Raw genomic sequence first — 24,396 nt, 5'->3', positions numbered from 1 at the left:
GCAAAGCAGAAGTGCAGAGCGGTGATGGCTGCATCCTTTTGTCTCTGGTCCCAAATGATGGGAAGCCTGTATCAACGATGGGCGGGAGCGTGCATGAGTCAGGCACCTCATCCTTTGCGGCTCGACAGACGCTTGGGGTCCACCTCCTTGATGACCCCCACCCCCCCGCCCCTACTGAAAGTCATCCCTGCCACTGCATCAAAACTGCAGACAACTGGAGAGTCATTCATAAAGAGATTTAATCAAATTGCATAAAGGGGCTAGTACATTTAATCTCCACTACATAACAATCTAATTTAAAAAAAAAATCCCAAACAACTAGTCCTAACCCTCCTCAAATTGATGACTATGGAATATGGATGGGAAAAAAAAAAAACTAAAAGGACAGAAGCGCCTGAATAGGGAAGGAAGCAAGAACTTATTCTGCTTGCCAGAGAGATTGTTCCAGTGCCACACGCACCCCTTTGAAAAGAAGAGAGAGTGAGAAAGAGGATACGGGCCACACTGCACTATGAGTAGCCGGCTGGGAGAAGAAAAGGAAAGAGGCGAGGGTGGATGCTTTTCCCAGCTGTCGTGTAAGTGCTCAGCCCTGTGGAAGCAAATTTCCCTTTTCCCTTAAACCAAGCAGGGATCCTTGGGACCCTCCAACTCCTGCTTCCCCCGCAGCCTCACAGGATGCAGTCTCCCCTGGGGCCAATTCATAAATTCATCCTGGACAGGATAGAGATCTGTCCAGTTGCCAGCATTTTGGGGGTGGTTGTAGCGTAGCTTTTAAAGATAGCCCGCATTACAAGAAGACTTGGGGGTGGGGGAGAGTAGGTGCATCAGAAAGGAGGCATTGGGGCAGAGAGAGACAGAGAGAGAGAGAGAGAGAGGAAGAGGAAGAGAGGGGAAGTGGGGGAGAAAAAGGCTCTGACTACCAGATGGGCCCTAACTCAACCCCGGCAGACTGCAGCCCAAGCCACAACAGCCTAGGTGGAAAGAGTCACAGTGAGCAGCCCCATCTGTCCAGGAGAGACCCAAGAGGAAAGGGAGGCAGGGAGCAGAGCTGCATCCTAAGGGCTCTAAATAACCAGCATTTAATTGTATATCATAACCAAGGATTTATTCCACAACATAAACTGCAACATTTGATACACGCTACCCCCCGCCCCAAAAAAACCCCAAAAACAAAACAAAAAAAAAAAAAAGAAAAAAAGAAGAGAAAGCCAAAATACAGCTGTAGCAATTACTTACAGAGCGGTCTCTCCTCTACATCACTAGTCCATCAGTGACACTAGAACCTAAATATCTGGGTTCTGTACATCAACCGAATGCTAAAGCACCACACCGTTCAAAAGTTTTTTTTTTTAATTCCAGCCACTGAAACCATAGAAGTTATTGCTCAGATAAATAAACCTAGGCTACACCCCCCCACCCCGCCCCCTTGGGAAAAAAAAAATCGGAACCAAAAAAAAAACCCGAAGTGGGGAAAAAAAAAATTCATAAATGGTAAGAGAGTCAACAGGAAGGTGTCCTCGAAAGAGGATTTACTGGATTTTCTGGTGCCCGAAGGGGCACCGAAACCGAGTTAGGCTGAAATGCCAGCAAACCCAAAAGTCAGATTAATGCTGTACATAGGAAGGTGCCAGCTTCATCCAATGCCTTCCGAATTGGTGGAAACCCCTGCAAAAAACAGTCAGCATTTCAAACCTCAACAACCACAAACAGCTCTTAAGGAAAAAATACAAAAAGTGTCAAAAAAATTTTTTTGTTGTTTTTCTGTGTATTTTTTTTTTTAAAGAGTTCTGGAAAATGATCCCTTGAGGATAGAAATAGCACCGTTTACAGCCTGGTTCTAACACCAGTCCCGTAGCTTTGCTGAGAAATTGCAGAAATCTTCTCTACTGGAGTCCTGAATTACACAGGCAGGGAAGGTGGGCGAATGTTATTTTTATTTTCGGTTCTGCGCGTCCTTCACAGTACAACGCATACAGATGTAGTCTTCCTTCTCTGCCATCTCTGGAGAAACACCAACACACACCTGATGAAACCACTGATTGCAGCTGCCATCGCACTGGACCCAATCCACCTAGTTACAAAGAGCAGGGAGACGGGGGTTCAGAAGGGAAACGTGTTTGCCGGGCAAGCTGGCGGGCCGGCAGTCACGCTCTCGGAAGAGTCTGGCCCGTTTACAACCGACCTCCGACCACCGGCAACTCTGGCGGCAATGGCCGGGCAGAACAAGCCGAGCGGGCCTCTGGCCAGACACGGTGTCGGAGCCGTTCTTCGAGACGCCCTGACTTTGCCACTTTGTGGGATGTTATAAAAGCACCCAAGAGAACTTAGCAGCATCCCTCCCACCTCCACAGTGACAGGAAGAGATGAGAGCGGTCCTCTGGAAGGAAGGAGAGAAGGACAGAGTGGAGGAAGAGAGATTTCGTTGATAAAAGGGCCACGGGGTACGATGAAGAGAGCGGGAAAAGTCGGAGGAGGGAAGGGAGGAAGCCGGTCATCGACTCAGCGCAGTTCAGAGCAAATAGGCAGAAGAGAGAGAGGCCCGGTGAGGACTAGCTTATGGGATTTCTGAGTTAAGGGGAAGGATGTCCTCTAGTGCCCACCTCACTGACCTCATCTCCTTCTGGCTGTAGGCAGCTCCTGGCTGGGCAGATGGCATCTTCATCCTCGGAGTCCTCTTGCTCCGAGAAGGAGGTGTCAGAGGGCAGCGACAGGGGTTCACTGGAGTGGGTCAGTTCGTAACCCCGCTCTCTCTCGAGCTTAAGACCGTTCATGTCCTTCGAGTGGGCCATTCTGATTTTCTTCTTCTGGGGGGTCCGCATCTTCTTCATTCGCTCCCTCCGCTCAGTGGACAAGCCCTCTCTCTCTAGGCGCCTCTTGAGCTTCCTCTCCAGACTGCTGCCCCCATCCCGCTTCCCCCGGCAGCAGTCGTTCTGGAAAGAGGAGGAAAATCCGTTTAATCCCATTGCCCAGGTGGAACTAAAAAGACACAACCCCTACTGGCTCTGGATCCCTCTCATGTTAACCGGAGTCTGGAGAAGCAGCAAGGTCTAGTGGAAAGAGCCCAGGCCTGCGAGTCTGGAAGACCTAGGTTCTAATTCCGGCTCCACCACTTGTCTGCTGTGTGACTTCGGGCAAGTCACTTCACTGGGCCTCAGTTACCTCATCTGTACAATGGAGATTAAGACTGTGAGCCCAATGTGGGACAGGGACCTGAGTTACTTTGTATCTAGCCCAGAGCTTCTAACAGTGCCTGGCAGATAGTAAGCACTTAACAAACACCATAAAAAAAGTCTGAATCACTGAAATCCACAGAGAATCCCAAATCCTCATTCTACCCAAGCAGAAGCATGGCCTAGTGGATAGAGCACGAGCCTGAGAGTCAGGACCTGGGTTTTAGTCCCGGCTCTGCCCCTTGTCTTGTCTGCTATGTGACCACTTCAATGCTCTGTGCCTCAGTTACCTCGTCTGTAAAATGAGGTTTAAGACTGTGGAGGCCCAAATGGGATGTGGACTGTGTCTAACCTGATTACCTTGTATCTACCCCTGTGCTTACTACAGTGTCTGGCAGAGAGTAAGCACATAACACACACACACAAAAAAGAAAAATACCCAAGAGCATCAACCCTTGGTCCAAAGGAATGAAAAGCGGCACCACGGACTGGTTTCCCCTCCTCACCCAAAACATGGGCAACACAACCAGAGAGAAGAAAAAGCCCTAGATGGTCCACAGGTGGCTGGAGGTGATGACACTTGTCCCACGTCCAACTGATCCCCCCACCAACCCTTTTCACCAACAGGGAAAAGAGCGCCTGCCGGCAGCCCCACCAGCCTCCCCAATACCTGCCTTCTCACTGGTGAGGCCAACGGGGAAGTTGCGGTCACTCTGCTTAGGAGGACTCGGTTTGGTGAGCAAGACCTGGTAGAGTTCTTGAATTTCGGGTAGAGACACTTGGAGCAACTGGGCTTCCATCATCAGTTCATCCAGTTCTGGACTGATACCTATCAGGAGAAGAAGAAATCAAGCCTAGGTCACCCTAAACTCTTCACCTTCCTCCCCCGAGAAGCTGCTGCAGGACAAGTAGGAACTTGGGCTTAGCAACAGCAAGAATTGTGGCTGGTTGGGCCACTAGAGGAATGGAGAAACCTGGGTAAGGGGAAGGACGAGGGTTAGGGTTTCACTATCCACTTGTGGCTCTGCAGACAGCTTAGTCTCTAGGATCTGGCTGGAATTAAGGCTTTCAACTAACTTTTGGCTCTTGTGATCCCAACCCAAATGTGGTTTGGAGACCAGGTCCCCCTTTGCGGGCGGGGATTGTGTCTGCCAAATCTGTTGTACTGTACTTTTCTGAGTACTTAGTACAGCTCTGTACATGCTAAGAACTCAATACCAGTGATTGACTGCTGGAAAAGGCAAGCTATTAGCCCAGTTAATATTTCCCTTCTGGGGGCTTCCTGGTGTTTGGCCTATTACATCCCAGAGAAAGGGGCCACCTACAAACCACTCTGACCAATTCTTCCTAACAATGGGCCCTCAATACCTGGGAAGGACAAACATTTCAGCAGGCAGCCCTCCTTTCTACGCCATCATGCCCAGGTCTTGATCCCTCCCAGCCCCCACTCCACACCAGATGAAGCAAAGAGCACAAACCATGGAGGGGAATGCAGCTTCGTCCAGTAGAAAATGGAGAGTGTAAATATGAGGTTCGGCTATCCCAGTCATGGGGCAGAGAGAAGGATGTGGCACCAATGGTCTGCGACACCTATGGGGAGAAAGACATTCTGTAACTTAGAGTCTGTCAGCATGGCCACACCAGTTTGGTGGTGATGGAAACTTGAGACTGGCCAGTACAGAGTGACATAAGCTCTAACGACATAGGATGCTGGCTTTCCTTCCTCCCTGTATCTGAGACTTTTAGTTAATTGTGGACAGGGAATGTGTCTGTTTATTGTTGTATCGTCCTCTCCCAAGTGCTTAGTACAGTGCTCTGCACACAGTAAGTGCTGAGTAAATATGACTAACTAGTCACTGAAGGGAGCAGATCTCCCTGACTTTCATCTTTCATCACTGAGGTAACTTTTAAAGTAGTTTTCCCTAGGGTCCCAGCTTTTTGCAACTTTGTTATGTCTGCTTTTCTCCTGGGAGGGGTAGATTTTAGCTGGGTGGCTCCTAGCCTCTTAAATAGTGAACACTTTGATTCACAATGAATTGTGCTCCCTTTGACACGAGACTCCTCTACCATACCAATGTACACGTTTCACCCTGAAGACTTATACAACTAAAAAGCAACTAAATCCCAACTCTGAAGAGAGATGCTTTGAGATCTGCCCTTGCTCCCATCTCCCATACTTTGCCAATCCCACAAGGCCACCCCTTAAGCAAACATTTCCCTCTACCCATTTGGGTAGAGAAGCCTGAGGGCAAGGTTGGTAATCGTCACTGGAATGATCTGAAGCTGCCAGTTGCCCTCTTCCATTGCTTTATCTGAAAGACCAAGCTCTTACCACATCTCATGGGCAAGGAGCAAGCTCCAGAGGTCAGGGTGACCCCAATGAGGATGATCTTGAACCTCGTTCGACTGAGGTTTAAAATCATTTTGATCGCCTTAAAACTTATTTCCCTCCCTGCTACCCCACTGCCTGAGGAGGGAAGAGAGAGTTATAAACACACAGATATAGAGCACCTCTGAAAGCCTGCCTGAGGGATGTCAGAGGGAAAGAACTTAAAAGCCTTGTCAGAAGGTGGAGAGCAAAGAAAAAGTGCTAGAAGAGGGCAAAAGATATGTGTACCATTCCTGAATCTTCCTGAAACTCAAGCTGGAATGACCTATACTCATTTAGCAAGAAGAGGAACAGAAGTGAAAAGATTCTGCAGGGCTTCTTCCTTTCTCTTGATCTCAAGGATGATTTACTGGGTGACCGTGGACCTACTGTTTTCTCTGGAAAGTACAGAGACAACCTCACAAGGGCACTGGGGACATGGCCGTGGTATTTTAATAAAATACCAGTTCAAGCTCTTCCAAGGGACTGGGAGAATGCAACCGAAAGGGAGAAATGCCCTTTGTCTTTGTACTATTTCCTGGCAGCAGCTTTTTTAAAAAAATGGTATTCTTAAGTGCTTACTATGCACCAGGCACTGTACTAAGTGCTGAGGTGGATACAAGCTAATCAGGTTGGACACAGTCCACCTCCCAAATGGGGCTCGTGGTATTATTCCCTATTTTACAGATGAAGTAAATGAGGCACAGAGAAGTTAAGTGACTTGTCTGAGGTCATACTGTAGATGCGTAGTGGAGCCGGGATTAGAACCCAGGTCCTTCTCTCGTGCCCGTTCTCTATTCACTAGGCCAGGCTGCTTCCTCTGGCATTGCCCTGAAAGCCAAGGCACTCAGGGATTGAGAGCTTGGACAAGACAAGCTTTTCTGCATAGCACTTAGTCCTCAACTACAATTCTCCACCTGATGTTCAAGAACATTTGGGGCCCCAGAAGTATCCTTTCCCCAAAAGGTGATTCGGGATTCCCATGAAAGGAGTGGGGCGGGGTCTTCATGGCTTTCCCACTCAGTGGGGATGAAAGGAAGCTTGGGGAAAAAAATAAAATAAACGGCTTAAAGGAGATCAAAATTATTTTACAACTCAGCATATAAGCAGAGGACGGACTGATGGAGGCCTATGTGAAAAAAGATTAAAAGGAACCACCTTCTTAAGCAAGATACCTAAGCCATCAAGCTCATCTCAGGAAAATTCTGAAAATCCCTGCTTCCTGGGGATCCTGCTATAGAGAACATCCAACATCCAGGAGTAAACATTAACAACCTGGTAACCCGACAGACATTGAGAACAGGTGCTGCAGGACATGGCCCCGGCAACATTACTGGGAAGGGAAGGGCACAGAAGCCACTGGAAGCCTTGCTCTCATCCACTGCTGCCACCAGCCACTAGCTCATGTCCTTCCCTCCTGCCTATATCTCCCTCCTCCTCTACCTCCCATATACCACTACCCCCAATTTCTTCAAGGTCCTTCTGAAATCACATCTCCTCCATGAGGTCTTCCCCGATTCATTTCCAATCTCCCCATCTTACCCACCCTCCCAACTGCCACCTCAGCACCGCTGTGCCACAAAGGCACTTGGTTATTCACATCTCCCAGCCCTATACTTTGACACTCTACCACTACATCTGAAATTTAATTTGGGGTCCACCTCTTCCATTAGACTGCAAGCTCCCTGAGGGCCTTGATCACATCTACTAATTCTACCGTTCTCTCCCGAGCTCATCCAGTGCTCTGCACACGGTAGGCGTGTCGTATCATGCTACCGACCGAAGGAAATATGAACTCGCGAGCGTGAGCCATTCAAGTGTCCGAGATGCCACCGCCACTTCCGAGGATGACCATTCCGCGGGCTCCATTCATCCCTGCTCAAAGTCCAGACTCACCTTGTTTGTCTCTGGCAACTGTCCAGCTGATGCCTGCCATCTGCTGTACAACAGTCCCGACCCCACACTGTCTTGTACAAATTTTAAGCTCCCTGAAGATAACATTTGCTGGGCTCTATGTTGCCAGTTCACGGTTCTCTCGATCATATACCGCAGCGCGTCTCCCTCCGGAAGCCTCACGCGGATGCGCTGCAGGGAGGCCAGCAAGGGCAGGATTTTCTCTAACGGGGGTTTCTCGGATCTCCGACAATGGGGGCACAGCCAGACACGGGGTCCTTGCAAGATGCTGGGGACAGCCACACAGCCTGTGTGGAAGGCGTCCCGGCAGAGTTCACACTGGATCATGGGCGCGGCTGGTGTTTTCTGACACAGGCAGACTTTCATCTCTGTATCTTGGGCAGGTGACAGGAGCTTCCCTTCGTTTGCCAATCTCAGGGCGTGCAGGGCTTCCATCTCCTTCGAACGGGCTTCCCCGAGGGTGGCCATCTGGAAGGATGGGACAACCAGAGACTTAATTCTATGGGAGGACAGACCCTCCCATCTCACCCCTAGGATGTGGGGGTGGGGGGGAAGGGGACGACACGGAGAGGAGGAAAGCACTTTGGTTTACAAAAAAGCAGCTTCACATATTCAATTTCCTACTCTAGAATGACCTCTCCCTGCCATTCCAATCCTCTAACTTGCCACTTGGCCAGATACCTCCCATTTTGTTGGAAGCCTCTCATTCATTCATTCAATCGTATTTATTGAGCGCTTACTGTGTGCACAGCACTGTACTAAGCACTTGGGAAGTACAAGTTGGCAACATATAGAGATGGTCCCTACCCAATAGCGGGCTCACAGTCTAGAAGGGGGAGACAGACAACAAAACAAAACGTATTAACAAATTAAAATAAATAGAATATGTACAAATAAAATAAATATGTACAAACATATATACATATATACAAGTGATGTGGGGACGGGAAGGAGGTAAGGTGGGGGGATGGGGAGGGGGAGAAGGGGGAGAGGAAGTAGGGGGCTCAGTCTGGGAAGGCTTCCTGGAGGTGAGCTCTCAGTAGAACCAAAGTTCCACCTCATCCTTGATGCCACCACTGACTAAATAAATGGTCCTTCCCCAATGTACGAGTCACATCTGCCTTGAAAGGAGAGTTGCTATCATAATACCTTGTATTGACTGGGAGTAGATACCGGAACCTGGCTCTTACGTGACTTTTCTTTGATACTCGGTTGTGTTCATTTCAGTTTTCTATGCATCTGCAGTCTAAACCCCACTAAGCCTACTGGATGGTAGGCGTTGGGTAATCCTTGCTTAGAAAGTACTCCATTTAGTGCCAGTCTTGTTGGTGCAAAATAAGCATTACCCAATGAGGTGACAGGACTCACGTCAACTTTTCAAGGAAGAAAAACCACTCACCAGCTTCCGTTCTTCTTGCCTGGATGTATTCTTATTTGACAGAGTTGAGGGACAATATTTATTTATATTAACGTGTCTCCCCCTCCAGACTGTAAGCTTGCTGTGGGCATGGAACGTGGCTACCAACTCGGTTGCACTCTCCTAAGCACTTAGTACAGTGCTCTGCACCCAGTAAGTGCTCAGTGAACACCCCTGATGATGAAGTGTCTGTCTGAAAGCAACCTTTGAGATATGCCTACAGAATTATTGGGGGTTCAGAAATGTAACAACATAGCCAAATTAACTTTTTACTATAGAAAATTGACTAGGAAACTGACTTCACAGCTGGTCATTTGCATGGTGCTGGACCATGCATGCTTGTACATATTTATTATTCTATTTATTTTATTAATGATGTGTTTATATCTGTAACTCTAATCTATTTTGATATTATTATTATTTTGTTTTGTCTGTCTCCCCCTTCTAGACTGTGAGCCCGTTGTTGGGTAGGGATTGTCTCCGTTGCTGAATTAGTACAGTGCTCTGCACATAGTAAGTGCTCAATAAATACGATTGAATGAATGAATGACCACTAAAATGCCTGTTTTTGCTGGCTAGCCTTTGAGAGTTCTGTTTGTTAAGTCTTCAACTTGAGGCTCTAATTACTATTATTATTATATAATGGTACATGTTAAGCGCTTAATATGTGCCAAGCACTGTTCTAAGTGCTAGGGTAGATAGAAAGTTATCAGGTTGTTCCACATGGGGCTCACAGTCCTAATCCCCATTTTACAGATGAGGAAACCGAGGCACAGGGAAGTTAAGTGGCTTGCCCAAGGTCACACAGCAGACCAGTGGTGGAGCCAGGTTTAGAACCCATGTCCTCTGACTCCCAAGCCCATATTCTTTCCACTATGCCACGCTGCTCCCCCAATTAAGACGACTCACCACTACCAGCGCTTAGAACAGTGCTTTGCACATAGTAAGCGCTTAATAAATGCCATCATTATTATTATTACCAGGAAGTTACCTGCTGCAGGGTTCCACAAAGGCAGGTATCTTAATGGTAGCAGCATTTTCATTTTGCTGTGAAAGCTGATGGATGTTTGACTCCGGATCAGGATTTACTCACCAAATACCCACCTCCCCTCTCTCCCTACTCCTGCCCTGAAGAATTGCTAGCTGTGTTCCCCTTCAGTTTTAAAAAGCCCCAAAGGCCAAGCTCAATTCTGAGAATCATGCCACTGAGCATTGGACCTAATGAATGACACACTCAGTCAAAAGCTGAGAGAGCTCAAGTTTAATGGTTCCTCTGAACTGAGGAAGAAGAGTGCAGAGTTGGAAATTCTGAAGGGAGAACTGAAATTGAAAGCACTAATTCTCCTTCTCCTCGCAAACCTGGCAAGAACAAGAGCCCACGCCCTTTATTTTCATGTGTTTTTATTACCAATGCTACCTTGCATTTATAAAGTATGTACCCCCCAAGGAGTTCATCTGGCCACCCAACTTCTCTGAATGACTGATGAGGAGAGGTACATTTTCTCTCTCCATTTTATCATTGGGGAAAACGAATACATACTGCTGAAGCTGTCTCTTTGCTTTCAGTCAGAGCTCTCTCCAGGTCACTTAGACTCTCCAGCCTAGTGCTTCTCTTCTTTCCACTTGGCAAAGGCTCCTTTAACTTCCTCTGCTTTCTTTTCAATCCCATCATGCCCACATCACACCGGGGACACAACACCTAGAAAAGAGCCAAAGCACAACAGTTGGTGAAATACTTCCAAGCTACCAGCCCCAAGAAAAGAACAAGCCAATGACTTGTTTAATGGATGTTTGGGACAACTGGGGAACAAAATCCTCAGGGAGAAATTTTTATGATCTAGATTGGTGCTTCCCAACCAGGAATCTCCTTCGGAAATTCCCTGGAGAACAATTCCCTTTGATTGATTTCACGTCCCTCGAGCCGGTAATGTACCCCAACTCAAAAAGGTGTCCATGCAGGCACAGTGAAACCAAAAATCCAGGGAACTGGAAATTTATCACAGGCACTTTTGATATCCCCACACATGTAGGCTTGCTCCCAAACTTTGGAATGTGCCTGTACAATGAGAAGTCAAAGATGGAGGCACCACAAACCACGACCTCATCGCTGCACAGGTTGAGCAGCCTGGGAGCCCATCTCTTCACTCCCATGGGTTTCTGAGGGGTGGACGGGGAAGGAGGAAGGTGGGGCGAAGGTAAAAAGGAGCAGAACTGGGGCACTGACCCCTCTTCCTGTAATTACGATGGTGTTAATGAAGTGTTTATAGGTCTAAGCACTGAACGCCGGGATAGATACAGAACAATCGGATCGAATACAGTCCCTGCCATAAAGGAGGGGGGAGTGGCAGGTATTTTATCCTCATTTATAGATGAGGAAACTGAGGCAACAAGAGACTGCGTGAATCGCCCAACGTCAAGCAGTGGGTCAGTGGCAGAGACGGGACTGGAACTCGGGTCTCCCGACTCCCAGCCCCAGGCTCCTACCACTAGGATCAAGCTGCTTCACTGAATGCGCTCCCAATCAAAAAATATGGGAGAGCTCTGACCTACACAACCCAGCAGGGGCCAAACCTCCCTTGACCAACCTATAGCCGACAATCTTTTCATGGGCTGAATTTTAAGTCCTACCTCAATTTGGCAATGAATAAAAAGAAGGCCGGTTCCCTTTCCTGGCGACCACAATTCCAGTTATGACTGCAGCTACTTACATGCATGTCCAGGCTAATGAGCCTACAGAAAGTCTCAATTCTCTCCTTCCTGGGCTCATCAGTGTTACTAAAAATTAGACACTCAGAGTTTGTCCGTATTAAAGGCAGAGCAATTGTTTCATGAGATCAGTGGCATGCACACATTTCTAAAGTATGCGTGACAAGCAAACAGAAAATGAAAGCAAATCAAAAAGCTTAACAGACAGACCATAGGCAGTTAGGCCAATTAGGTTCACAAACAAGTTGGCTGCAGATCTCTTACCTCCAGAAGAGAATACGGTGAGTTTTCGGTCAGGAACGTATTGGCAGCACACTCCTTCCATGCCTGAACCTCAGCCACCAGGGACTCCAGTCTCGGCAGGGAATTCAGGTGAACTGGGATAGATCGACCTCGTGACACAAGCTCCATGAGTGTGTCTAATACGGGCACTCGGCCTCCAGCCTGATACAATTCAAAAACAGTAGGTGTTAAACACAGGTTGGGAATGTAGGAGGGATTTTTAAGGCTAAACATTTCGCCACACAACTTCATCCTTGGAGAAGAGTCTGAATACTAGTCAGTCTTAATAAGATAACTTCCCACCCAGCTCCACAGTCCTAGAGGAAATCATTAGGAGGGCATGCTGGAAACAGTCTTTGTTCTGCTAATTCCCCACAAATTGCCAGAGAGATGCTTTCTTCAAGGACTTCTGGGGACAGCATCCCTTGTTGACAAGAGGGTAATAACATGTAAAGAAACTCTTCTCTTCCTTAACAAAAACAAGAACTGCGGTATTTGTTAAGTGAACACTATGTGCCAAGCACTATACTAAGCACTGAGGGCAGACCCAGTCCTTATCCCACATGGGGTTCATGTTCTAAGGAGGGAAGTATTTCACCCTCATTTTACAGAAGAGGAGCCTGAGGCACAGTAGTGAAGTGACTTGCCCATGGTCTATGGGATGGGAAGCCAAGTCCTCCGGCTCTATCTATAAGGCCACGCTGCTATAGCTCACACGTGGCATTCAGAGGAGTAGGAAAGCAGATGATCACCTTTAAAGTACATCAATTTAAGAGCTTTAAACAGCCAACACCCTCATAGCCAAAGACTCTCACAGCCGACGCCACCTCATTCAGAACAACAACCCTGATCCCATCCTTTCAGCTGATATTCAACTATGACCCAATATGAACCATTTCAGATGAGCAAATAATTTGACTTCCCTAGTCTATTTCAGAAATTGCCAGAGGGGTTTCCAAAAAATCTGGGTGCTCTTCAAAGCACTGTAAGGAGTACCACCATCTTTGCAGGTACTGGGGACAGAAACTTGGAATGGGGATGGAGGGCGGGTGGGGAAAAGCAGCAAGAATCGGTAGCAGCAGGCGCTGAAGCGGCTGCTTTTGTCACCTGCTTTCCTTCTGCTGCTGCTGCTGACTGAAAGAATGAAGATGAGTGGAGAGAGGGAAGGCTGCAGGTGAAAGCCTGAGACCCCAGGGGTAGAGTGTCTCTAAAAAGTCAGAAATCCCTGGTCTGTTCAGTTATTGGCTCATGCTCACAGATACACTGGTTGATGACAGGCCCTCCAGCTTGTCATTAATGGGGTTTTGCAGTACAGGGCTTTTGGAAGGCATTCAAGTCAAAGGACTAGAACTGAGGTGGATAGGGCCTAATATCTCCTTGCCCCTACATCGCCGAGAAGCTTTCAGACACGGTCGATGGGAACCAATGATCTAGCAATAAAAAATTTTGGTGCCCCAGTTCCAAACCCCAGAGTCTCCTTGTTTACCCTGTAGGGGCTCAGGTGCCATTTGGCATCACCAGTTACTTCTTCAGTTGACAAAGAAATAAACTGGGACAGGAAATAACATTGAGATGCTCTGAAAAATGTGTTGTGCCACTGCAACAAAAGGCAGAAACCCAATAAAACTCTTCATTCAGCTAACAAGGTGAAAGTAGGCACTCAGGCCCTCGCCCACATACACTCGATAGGGTTGAAGAGGAAACAGTATAAAATGTACAGGGCATGTGGCCCAACTGTGACTTCGGGATCATGCTGGGAAGACTGGAATTTCCCACCAGATGATGGGAAATAAAGGGGAGGAAGAGGCCTGGCTGAGGGGCCCTTTGACTGAGCAGGCAGAGGGTCCCAAGACAAGGGCACTTGTGATAAGACCTCAGTTTCCAATCAAGCTAAAAAGACCCAAAAGACTTTCTAACCTAGTGGTTCACTGTAGTTTGTCTCTGCCCAATCCACACCTCCACCACCAGATCCAAATCCCTGCCCTCTCTTCACACCCCCCTGCTCAAATTGAAAAGTTGGCCCCTCTGAGTATACTTGGGTTTTCCCTTGCAAAGTAAGAGTGATGGAAGGAAGGGAGTCGGGGCGGGGGTGGAATTCCAGTTGATTCTATTTTAAAATGATAGGATTAAACTGCAAATCTCACTTAATAGAGAGAGGACTTGTCAAGTCTTCACTTGCAAAAGGTCAAACTGTCAAAGGAAAAAAATGGCCCTCTCCCCTAAGGAGGGTTTTCACATACCACTGTAGCTATCCCACAGATGGCTCACCTCCTGCTGAACCAGACATACACTACAGCTGGGTCCCTCAGAATCAGACACTCAGTTTGCAAGATCACACTGGAAAATACTCACCAAGAAGAACTAACCAACTGACCATCTATAGAAGCCCTGCTCTTGATCTAGTGGAAAGATGATAATGATGATGATCACTTTAAGCACGAAACCTACTAAATCCCAAAGGCTGAGCCTTTACAAATGGGGTAGGCATGAGACAATTAGATTGGATAATCAGATCCGTCCCACAAGGGGCTCACCAACTAAGAGTGAGGGAGAATGGGTATTTTACAGATGAGGAAACGGAGCCACAGAAACATCAAGTGACTTGCCCATGGTCTCACAGCACACAAGCAGAGGAGCCGGAATTAGAACCCCAGTGTCCTGACTCCCATTTCTGTATATCCCTTCCCCTAGGCTGTGCTGGGAATCGAGAGATGTGGGTTCTAGTCCCAGTTTTGTCTACTGGCACTGTGCCATCAGTGGTGAAGGTTTCTGACCAAAGAACCACACAGGGCATCCCTTTAAGTGAACGGGTTCAGAGGGAGTCCTGAAGAATAGCTGGCTCACATAGGCAGCAGAAACCCCAGCAGCTACTAAGGTAATGGCCTGTGAAGTCATGGCACTACAGCCCCACACTGGCACTATGGTGCGATCACTTTGGCCTTAGATGGGTCCTATATATAAAAAACATTTACCTCCCCTTGGTAATAAGCTGCAGCCCCACATGCCTTTATGCTCATTGGCACTCCATGCCCCAGCGTGAAAATTAGCAGGGTTCAGAATGCACTAGCATTACAATCAATCTCAGGACAGAGACCTGCCCCTGGTTCCCAATGGAAGACCAGCCAACCCAAGCCAAAAAGATCCCTGATTCATTTTACCTACTTGTGACACCTCCCGAGCGGCGGCAAATTGTTAGAATAATTATGTCGGTTGATTTGACCTTTCAGACACTAAGACGATAAACCTGCTATAAGGCACTGTAACCAAAGATGCCCAATTTCTGATTAGAAAGGCCAGAATGAGACAGAAGGGTAGGAAGCCCTAGTCCCAGCCTGAAACTGAAATTTGATATGTACGAGACAACTTTAAAAGACACGTATTCTCAACTAGTACCAAGCCAGGGTCCACACCATCAACTCCTTTCTCAGCCTAATGTAATGTTAAGGAATGCAGAATGAGCTAAGGCACAAATGATGACTGTTATTCAGCTATTCAAGGTGCATTGCCAGCTGTCTCCTAAAGGCACATTGAAGAACATTCTCAAGACAAATTAGTTACAAACAAGTCTGAACATTGTGCCAAACGGCTTACACCTCCTGCTTTCTTCCATACATTTTTTTTTGTGAGTCCTTCTGTTCTTAACACAAGATAAATTTATATAATCGACAAATGGCTTCTGTCCTCATTCTCTGCTCTCAGGGAGCTGGTTTTTCTGAAGAAACCAAAGCAGTTTGCTATGGTATCTCTGGGTCAGCTATCATCCGGTCTTCTCTCTCCTGCATCCATTACTAGTTTTCTGTTGATCATTCTAAAATACTACCAGAACTCACATGTGGGTGAAGTGATAAATTGGTCAACCTGGCCCAAGAAATCAGAGGTTCAAAACTACTGCCAGTCTGAGGCAAATTCTTAATACTGTCTGACTCTTCCACCACTACTATATTATCTAGTCTAATACTAGTGATGCTAATGACAACAAATGTCTCAGGGTCTCATCAGGCAGGGAGCTAGGAGTGGGAGCTGACCTACCCACAAATGAATATTTGGGCTAATTTCAGAGTAAGTGGGTGATTAAGCCTAACTAAAATAAGTTTTGGAAACAGCAGCTCCACGCCTGAAAACCTCCATTCTACATCAATCCTTGTTTTGCTATGTACAACTAGCCATCTTGTAGCGGGTATGGCAGATTCTAAACTAATTGGGGTTGCTCAAACAAGATCAGTTAAGGGTCAGGGAGCCTGGGTGATTGCTAAACTTGTTAAATACGCAAAAATCTAATCCTACCCTATCCCAACTTAAAATTCCTTCCTTGTAAGGTACAAATAGATATATGTAGATCTATATATCTAGCGCTATGTATTTCATCTGATGAATCTGGGCTAAGAATGAATACTGCCTCACAAATTTACTGGGATGGCCTCCATCTGTAAATTCCTACATTTCCCCATCAGCCTTCACAAGATTAGGCCCAAATGATTACAGATTTCTGTCTGCAATAGGCTCCTGGCATTCTCAACGAGTGGGGTCAGGGAATATAACCCCGGGTGTGTCCGTGAGTGAAGTCTCTGTCTCCCACTCACTTCTCCCTGAAGTGTAGGCCTTTGCTCATCTCAGCTGTGTGCATCTCTCCAGTTCTGTGCCCTACCCACATCATTGTTCGGGGCCAAAGGCACTTGAATCAGTTAATCTGCCTCATTCCCACCTCCTACCACCTCCTCAATATCAGAAACTAGGTTAAGAAAAATATGAAATTCCCATTTTTCTACATCAACTAGGGGAGGGGAGGGATCTGATCCTATAACACTGTTCTCCTCTTTAAGGTATATCTCCTTGCACAAACCAGGTTTTGGAGAACAAATGTGTTTTATAAATGGACACAAGCAAGCCCAATCCTGGTTCTCCCAATATTTTCCACGCTGTATACTAATCACTATAACAACTGCGGTATTTGTTAAATACTGACTATAAACCTAGCATTGTACTTAGCACTTGGGTAGACATAAGATAATCAGGTCGGACATGGTCTCTGTCCCTCATGGGGCTCACAACCCAAGTAGGAGGACAAATAGGTATTGAATCCCCATTTTACAGATGAAGAAACTGAGGCACAAAGAAGTTGAGTGATTTGCCAATGGTCGAATAGCAGGCAAGTGAAGGAGCCAGGATTAAAAGCCAGGAACACCAACTCCCAGGCCTTTAACTGTCCACTAGGCAACGCAGCTTCTCAAAATACCGCCTGTCCAAAATTTCAGCTCAGATGAGCCAAAGAAAAAAGCATTTTCAAGAGCCAGTCTGTGAGCCTGGATGCTAACAGATTAGCATATGTAGGTCTCCAATTGTCCTCACTATATAGAACAGGATGGGAAATTATCTGGGCTATAAGAACGCTTAATGAGGGTCACAGAATATTTGAGATTCACCTTATCTATTAAAAAGATTGTTCTGGTTATGTGAAGAACCCTTCAAATCATGCTCATCATCCTCATCATCAACGGTATTTACTAAGCACTTATTGTGTGCTAAGCGCTTGGGAGAGTGCAATACAAGTTCACAGACACGATCCCTGCTCTCAAGGAGTTTACAGTCTAGTAGGGGTGACACAGATTAAAATAAATTACCAGTAGATAGATGTCTATATCCGTATATATTTACTTGGTAAGCTGTAGTTATGGGCCTGAGAGATTCAATGGATGGATCAAACCAATCCTTTTACAACCCCTCCAAAGCAGTTAAGTTTGTTACCCAGGGTCATACAACTTAGACTCTCATCAGCCAGATTCATTACCTTTCTTTCACAGGTCTTGCTGTGAATTGTTTAGCTTTTTATGACCTCGGAGAAAACAATTAACCCACCAACACAATCCAAAGCTTACTTCTCCCTGTTACTTATGTTTTGCAACTGTTCTTATGTAATGTAAATACTGTTGTCCATGGTCCGTGGATCTGACTTACCTTTCCTCTCGGACAGAGAGGTCCCTGAGGACAAGTAGGCTATGTCTACTCTCTAATATGGACCCCAGGCACTGGCGTAAAGTTATGTCTCCTGAAAGTGGACTTTAGATGCTTGCTCACAAACAAATAACGATGAAGCATCTTATACTTCAGCAAGTACTCAGCTGCTGTGAGATTCACTTCGGGTTTTTTTTTGTTTGTTTTCTCCAACTCCTCCAAATGTAATGTGAAGGCAAGAAGTTATATAAAAACTCCAAGGTTTGAGCACCGGTTAGCTACAGTTAGCCTTAGGAGGTTTCAGGATATCTCAGTAGTCCTAGAGAGATGGATTACCAGCAATCTGGTAGGTAATAAATTACAGTCTCTTCTGAAGTCTGCAAAATTAATGAATGAATTCCAGGCTGTGACAAGTCTTGAGTGCTTTTATACTACCTGCATCCTCCTCACCCTACATTCTCCTCACTGGTCCCTGCACGACCTAGAGAGGGAAGTGAGGGTGAGAGGAGAGCAGCAATTTGCTCCACTTGCCCTCACCCCCTCTCCACAGCAGGCTCACATGTGGCTCTGTGCCCCTGACCCTGGGCTACCTTCTCGCAATCCTGGCCCATTTGCAATCACTTGTAGTTGCAGTTAGTCGTTGGAAAGATCAAGCAGTGGAGTTGGAAGAGTAGCCCAATCAACTCAATGTAAAAATGGACGGCAGAGGCTTTCGCTTTAGCCCGAAACTCATCTGGGTGGTTTTCCCCTTTGCACACCCCAGACTAATGGCCGCGAGTATTATCTGCAGAAATACGTTAACTCTGCAAGCCTCATTCTAAAATAAAAATTACCTCCCGAGAAAAAAAATAGTATGGTAAATGATAGTGATCACAGAGGCAAATAAGAAAACAGCAACGTAGATCTACATTGATCATTTTTATTATGGTACAAATAGCCCGCAAGGGGATCTCAAATGGGTAAATATTTTTTACCAACCTGAAGGGCATCCACTTCCTGTAGCCAATCTTTGGCTTTCTGAACAGCATCTTTCAGGGCAAGGCCATTTGGGAGATACGCTGGAATCTCCTCAATCTCCTTTACTGCTGCTGCAAGACTATTTAATGAGTGCCGTGGTCTATGGGAATGAAACATACAGCCCACTCAACATTGGATACGGTAGTTCATTTTCTCCGTGTTACCAGAGATCTAGGGAGACATTTCCCAAGTTTCCAAAACAAACTCTGAACCAGATACGAATGCCTTGGGTTTGTCCAATGAACTATGACCCAAGACTAGAGTCATTCACTCCCTATGGTCTCAACTTACTCGATCTTGACAACTACCCTCACGGCATTGCTGCAAATGCTCCCTTGGTGATAATCCCCTGAACAAAATTTGGGCCTGCAGTCTCTAATGTGAGCACTGGAGATTTTCATGCTGATGCCAAGGAAAAGGGTGGCAAGAACGGGAGATCTATCCAACTTTCCGTAAACTTTTCTTACGTCTGACCTACCTCTGAAACGGAAGGCTCCATTCTAGAGGTAAGCAAACCCCTTACTAACCTTCCCAAATAGAGAACGGTAAGGTTGACTGCAGAGTCAGACTTCGGATGGCAAGGACTCCTTGGTACGGACTTGGGCAATCAGCGATCCAGGACAGAAACACTTTAACAACATTCCTCGGATGCAACAAACCCACCCAAAAGTTCCTCAGACTTTTAGCTGGGAACCCTTTAAGCTGGCCACTCCTGCCCAAAAAAAACTCCCATATGTGAAAGCCCTAGCTAGCACAGGGAAATCCAAGGTGGTGGAGGGGGTCCCCCCCTAAACTCTGTGGACCACTTGAAAGTTCCAAAGTCACCCCAGTGAAATCTGATCCAGGTGATGTAGTGAATCTTGAGCAAAGCTAATGGACAGTTGGCTAAAGTATTTTCAGAGAGAGGAAAGATGTGAAAAACAATTATGTTTTACAGGAAATTGGGGGTTCTTGCCTGCTCACTTTTCACTGAGAATTATGAACAAAGACAGAATGGCCACGTGCAATGGAAAGAGGCTGAGAAACTCCTACTTTCCAACTGTCCTCCTGCCTTGGGAGGAAACAAAGATGATATAAGCCTTCTATCCGATGATGACTGTCTTCAACTCCCATTTCCATTTAGGACATACTATAAAAAGGAAATTCTCAACTGGACACTCTGCCAAAATTTCCTAGCTAGAAAGTTCTGCATTCCTGTTCAAAAAATAGACTTTTTCTACTTCAAGCCCATTGCTTTAGGCTTACCAAGGGGCACTGGAAAGCTGGATGACTGGGATTCCTTATGCTATAATACTGGGCTAATTGTTATATGAACTTCCAGCATGTGACATGCAGGACTCGTGGTCTGGCTAAATGAGCTTCTATTTACCAGTTGTGGCCTTTAATGACAACATATTACTGAATCCTTTCAAAGGCTCCAAATTGGACCAATTTTTATAATTACAATGAAAGGATGATTATCCAAGCCAATCGAAAATGAGATTAGCTCAAAAATCAAGGTTCAGAAAACAGCCATCTTGTCCAGATACTTTGCTGGGTCATCTCAATTATTTTTGAATTGTCTTAGCCAAGGGGCCCATTTAATTGGGAAGGGGGACAAGGGGGAGGAGAGGACGCCACCGTCTTTATGGAGTCAGCACCAAAGGGATAAAGTCATTAACTTTTTAGACAGAGTAGGCAGCCAAGACTAGCCCTCTCCACGCCTCGGAACTGAGCCCACTGTTGGGTAGGGACCGTCTCTATATGTTGACAGCTTGTACTTTTCAAGCACTTAGTACAGTGCTCTGCACACAGTGAGCACTCAATACGATTGACTGATTGATTGCAAAGGGCCAGAAGTACGACAAGGATGTTGGCTCCATTTTTTAACCCCTGCTGGGAGTCCATGGCTCTCTGGGTCCAGCCCGGGTGGGTTTCCCTTACTTTCTTTAAAGATCTAGGGCCAGACCAGTGGTGAGAACAAGCCACATGCCCAACTCACCCTCTTACCCTGACTGACTCTGCCAGTGCCCCCTGGGGTCTCGACAAAAATGAGGCTGCTCCAGAACTGAGGCGGGGCGGGGGGGGGGTGTCTGAGCTTTGGGGGCACTGTGGCGGCTGCCTCACCACGACTCAGTTGGAGCTACCGTTCGGCTGGTTCCTGCAGCTCTGGTGGCAGAGGAGCAGGAGGAGTTAACATGCCCATGACAGACGAGAACCCCCTTTCCTTCTCCTCCTGCCCCATCTCCCTTATTCTTTCCTTGCCCTCTCTACTCTCCTTCCTTCCGTCTCTCCCTTCTCCCCAACTCAAAGCCCTGTCCCAATTCACCTCTGCATTTAAAATGGAAAGTTTGCCCTCCTGATCAGAGCTAGGCTCCATTTAAAGAGCTAGTGGGTTCTGATCATCAGCTTTCTACTGTACCAGGCTCTAGACCACATCGAAGCACTTCCCTCATCCTCAAAGGGCAACAGAGGAGAAACTCATCCCTAGTGCACATTCACCCACTAAGCTTCAATAAGCCAACACGTCACCTATCACAGGGCAACCATATCAGGTGGCCACAGTGCAATGGTATCGCTGGATTGCCGCACAAGCCTATTTTTAAAAAGCAGAACCCCTTTGAATGGCAGCGCACTTGTGAGAGCTTATTTTTTGGGCTGCTTTCCTACCCACACCTCCTTCTTAAGAGAGGCATGTCTCCCTTGCGCGTTCTCCCAGGGGATGGAGCTGCTTGTTACCTGGCTTTGATCAGGCTCCTGGCTTTATCATCCCAGTGCTCCGACACCGTCAGGAGCTCCTGCAGCCTGGCCATGGCTTTCTCCACTGCCGAATAGGGTGCCAGTCCCACTCCTAGATCTATCAGGCGCCTCATATCGTCCAGAGTGAGAGAACTGGGGTCCAGACACGCCCGCTGCACGTCTTCCAGCCACCGGGCCTGCTCCAGGCGGACCCGCAGCTCAGCGAGCTGCGGAAGCTCGACGTCAAAATCGAAGCTGACGTCCAGCAGCTCCTGCAGCTCTGCTGCACGGGGCATTTCCTCCGAGAGGAGTTTCTGGCTGTGCTGTTGGAAATCTTCCACCCGGTTAAGGAGATCCTGAGAGACACAAATTGAGGCAACAGGAACTTTGACTAAAAGAAGGCACTTCAAAGCTCTACCTGGGCCTGACCTTGGTTAAATACACCTAACACAGGTGCATGGACGAAACCCAGAAGGCCAATATTAGACCTCGGAATAAATGGCTGTGGAATTCCCATTTCTCAAGATCATCAAGTTCAGGATGGGCCCCTTTTCTGACTAAGGTAAAGAACCATTACTGGAGATGGAGGAAAACGAACTACTTGGAATCTCTCCTGACCGTACCTATTCAGATTTATATGCTCAAGGGTGCAGCGTATACAGTAGATTTTCACAAACATCTGGTTGATGACCTTGATCAGCCCAAAATTCCTAAAGAACTGCCTTACTTCTACTAAGCAAATGGAGTTACGCAGAGAACTGAAAACATCTCTTCAATCAAGCGGTCTGCTACCCAGGGATGGAGACCCTCCCCTCCCCATCCCTGGAGAACCTAGATTCCCCTTATTACCTTCAGCAACGGTGTCTGGCTCAAGACACACGGTAGGGCATACAGCTGTCTTACAAACAGCCGCAGTTCGTTCACTGTCAGCTGATTTTGTGATTTCCCACCACCGGAACGATATCTGTAAGGACAAACATGGGGAGAATCTTGTGAGACCTTCAGGCTCCAACCAGGCCAGATGAAGAACTTGAACCGGAGGAAGGTCAGGAGCTGAGCAGCCCAGCAGCGTAGCTTGGTGGAAAGAGCATGGGCTTGGGAGTCTGCGGTTGTGGGTTCTGATCCCAGCTCTGCCACTTAGCTGTGTGACTTTGGGCAAGTCACTTAACTTCTCTGTGCCTCAGTTACCTCATCTGTAAAATGGGGATTAAGACTGTGTGAGCCCCACATGGGACAAGCCGATTACCTTGCATCTATCCCAGTGCTTAGAACAGTGCTTGGCACATAGTAAGCGCTCAATAAATACCATCATTATGATTATAATTATTAAACCTAGATCCCCACCTGGTTTGCCTTTTGCCATTGAGCAGCTGCTGGGCCACAGACGCGCACTTATCTGCATCCTGGGTGACTAAACGAAGATGGCGCAGCAGATCATTGTCGGGAAACTTCCTCATTTCAGATTCTTCTATCAAAGCCTTAAAGCTGACCAGGCCTGTTGGTGAAGAAAAAAAAAAAAGAAATCACCGCCTTTAGTCTCGTGTCTTTAGAATTATGAGTTAAGAGTGCTTGTTAAGAAGAATCATGTCTGTCCTATTACCCTTTTTTTGTTGTTTTTCATTTTGGGGATTTTTTTAATGGTATCTGTTAAGCACTCACCATGCGCCAGGCACTGTACTGAGTGCTGGGGTAGATATAAGATAATCAGATTGGATACAGTCCATGTCCCACACGGGGCTCACAGTCTTAATCTCGGTTTTACAGATGAGGTTGGTGATGCTGTCACAGAAAATGATCCCATCTATTTGTCTCGCTTTGCCCGAGCTCTTAGTATTCTGCCATGAGGCGATTCTGAAGGGTGGGGGTGGGATGAGGTGAGGCAAGAGGGAGGTGGGATTGCCAGGTAAGCAAGATCAGCCATCAACGAAGAGAAAGGGGAGTGGAATTAGTGACTCAAAATGAACTTTACCAGATGAGGGATAAGATAGCACCTACTTTGGAGAGCAACAGCAAATGACTAAAAGTCACGGTTTCAAATGATTATAGATAGTGAAAAGGGCAGCATCCTTCAGGCTTGGAAACAATTTAAAGTAAGTGTGCCTCTGCCTTAGGGATCAGTCAATATTTCATTAACTCTAGGTCTAGTCAAATAAATCCAGATTCTTTTGAGCCTTATGTTTCTGGGAATCCATGTACAAATGCAGAGCCTCTAATCTAAAAGCCATTTTTAGAGAGTCTGGTTCACTAGATGCAGTCATGTAATTCTCCAGAATAAACTGCTTTATATAGAATCGTGTGATCATTCTTGACTCATCTAAACCAATCTGATTGGCCCCTTCCTCCTCCACCACAGTCAAGAAAAGTAACTGTCGCCTTCCCTCCTGCCATCAAGGGTCCCTGTTCCTGGCATGCTCCAGGCCCGCCGGGCTGGGAATAAAAGCTGCTGCCACACGCTTTCAGAACCCTCCACAGCGGCTGAGAAAACCATCCATGGTAACTGCCGCCTCCCCTCCCGCCACCAAGGGTCCGGCTCCCAGTCTGCTCCAAGTCCGCTGGCTTGGGGAGATCAATCAATCAATCGTATTTATTGAGCACCTACTGTGTGCACAGCACTGTACTAAGCGCTTGGGAAGTACAAGTCGGCAACACATAGAGACAGTCCCTACCCAACAGCGGGCTCAGTTGCTGTCGTGTACTCTCGGTGTCCCCAACGGTCGACAGATAGCTGTCCATGCTGCTACACTGGGATCTGGCCCCAGCTCTCCCTCCACACTAGATGCTCTCAAGGGGACTGCATCATGCCCTGCCTTCCACCACCCCAATAGGAAAGACAAAAACACCGCCAAAACAAGGCC

At 47.0% G+C, this 24,396-nt stretch overlaps 1 protein-coding gene across 1 annotated transcript in view; it reads right to left on the bottom strand.

The window, feature by feature from the left end:
* Positions 1–221: 221 nt before the first annotated feature.
* KDM5B (lysine demethylase 5B) overlaps positions 222–24,396 on the bottom strand; it is an 83,333-nt gene continuing 59,158 nt past the window's right edge. Inside the window, exons 19-29 of the mRNA XM_038749281.1 lie at positions 22,886–23,036; positions 22,391–22,505; positions 21,542–21,897; positions 18,785–18,923; positions 11,840–12,019; positions 10,410–10,568; positions 7,435–7,920; positions 4,649–4,760; positions 3,845–3,999; positions 2,610–2,930; positions 222–2,071 (exon numbers count right to left, since the gene is read on the bottom strand). Of these exons, the coding sequence (XP_038605209.1) occupies positions 1,934–2,071; positions 2,610–2,930; positions 3,845–3,999; positions 4,649–4,760; positions 7,435–7,920; positions 10,410–10,568; positions 11,840–12,019; positions 18,785–18,923; positions 21,542–21,897; positions 22,391–22,505; positions 22,886–23,036 (2,312 nt within the window). The 3' untranslated portion in view covers positions 222–1,933. The remainder of the gene's footprint in view (positions 2,072–2,609; positions 2,931–3,844; positions 4,000–4,648; positions 4,761–7,434; positions 7,921–10,409; positions 10,569–11,839; positions 12,020–18,784; positions 18,924–21,541; positions 21,898–22,390; positions 22,506–22,885; positions 23,037–24,396) is intronic.

This window comes from Tachyglossus aculeatus, chromosome 7 (genome assembly GCF_015852505.1).
Source record: "Tachyglossus aculeatus isolate mTacAcu1 chromosome 7, mTacAcu1.pri, whole genome shotgun sequence".
NCBI lineage: Eukaryota > Metazoa > Chordata > Mammalia > Monotremata > Tachyglossidae > Tachyglossus > Tachyglossus aculeatus.
This window is presented reverse-complemented; position numbering and strand designations above follow the sequence as displayed.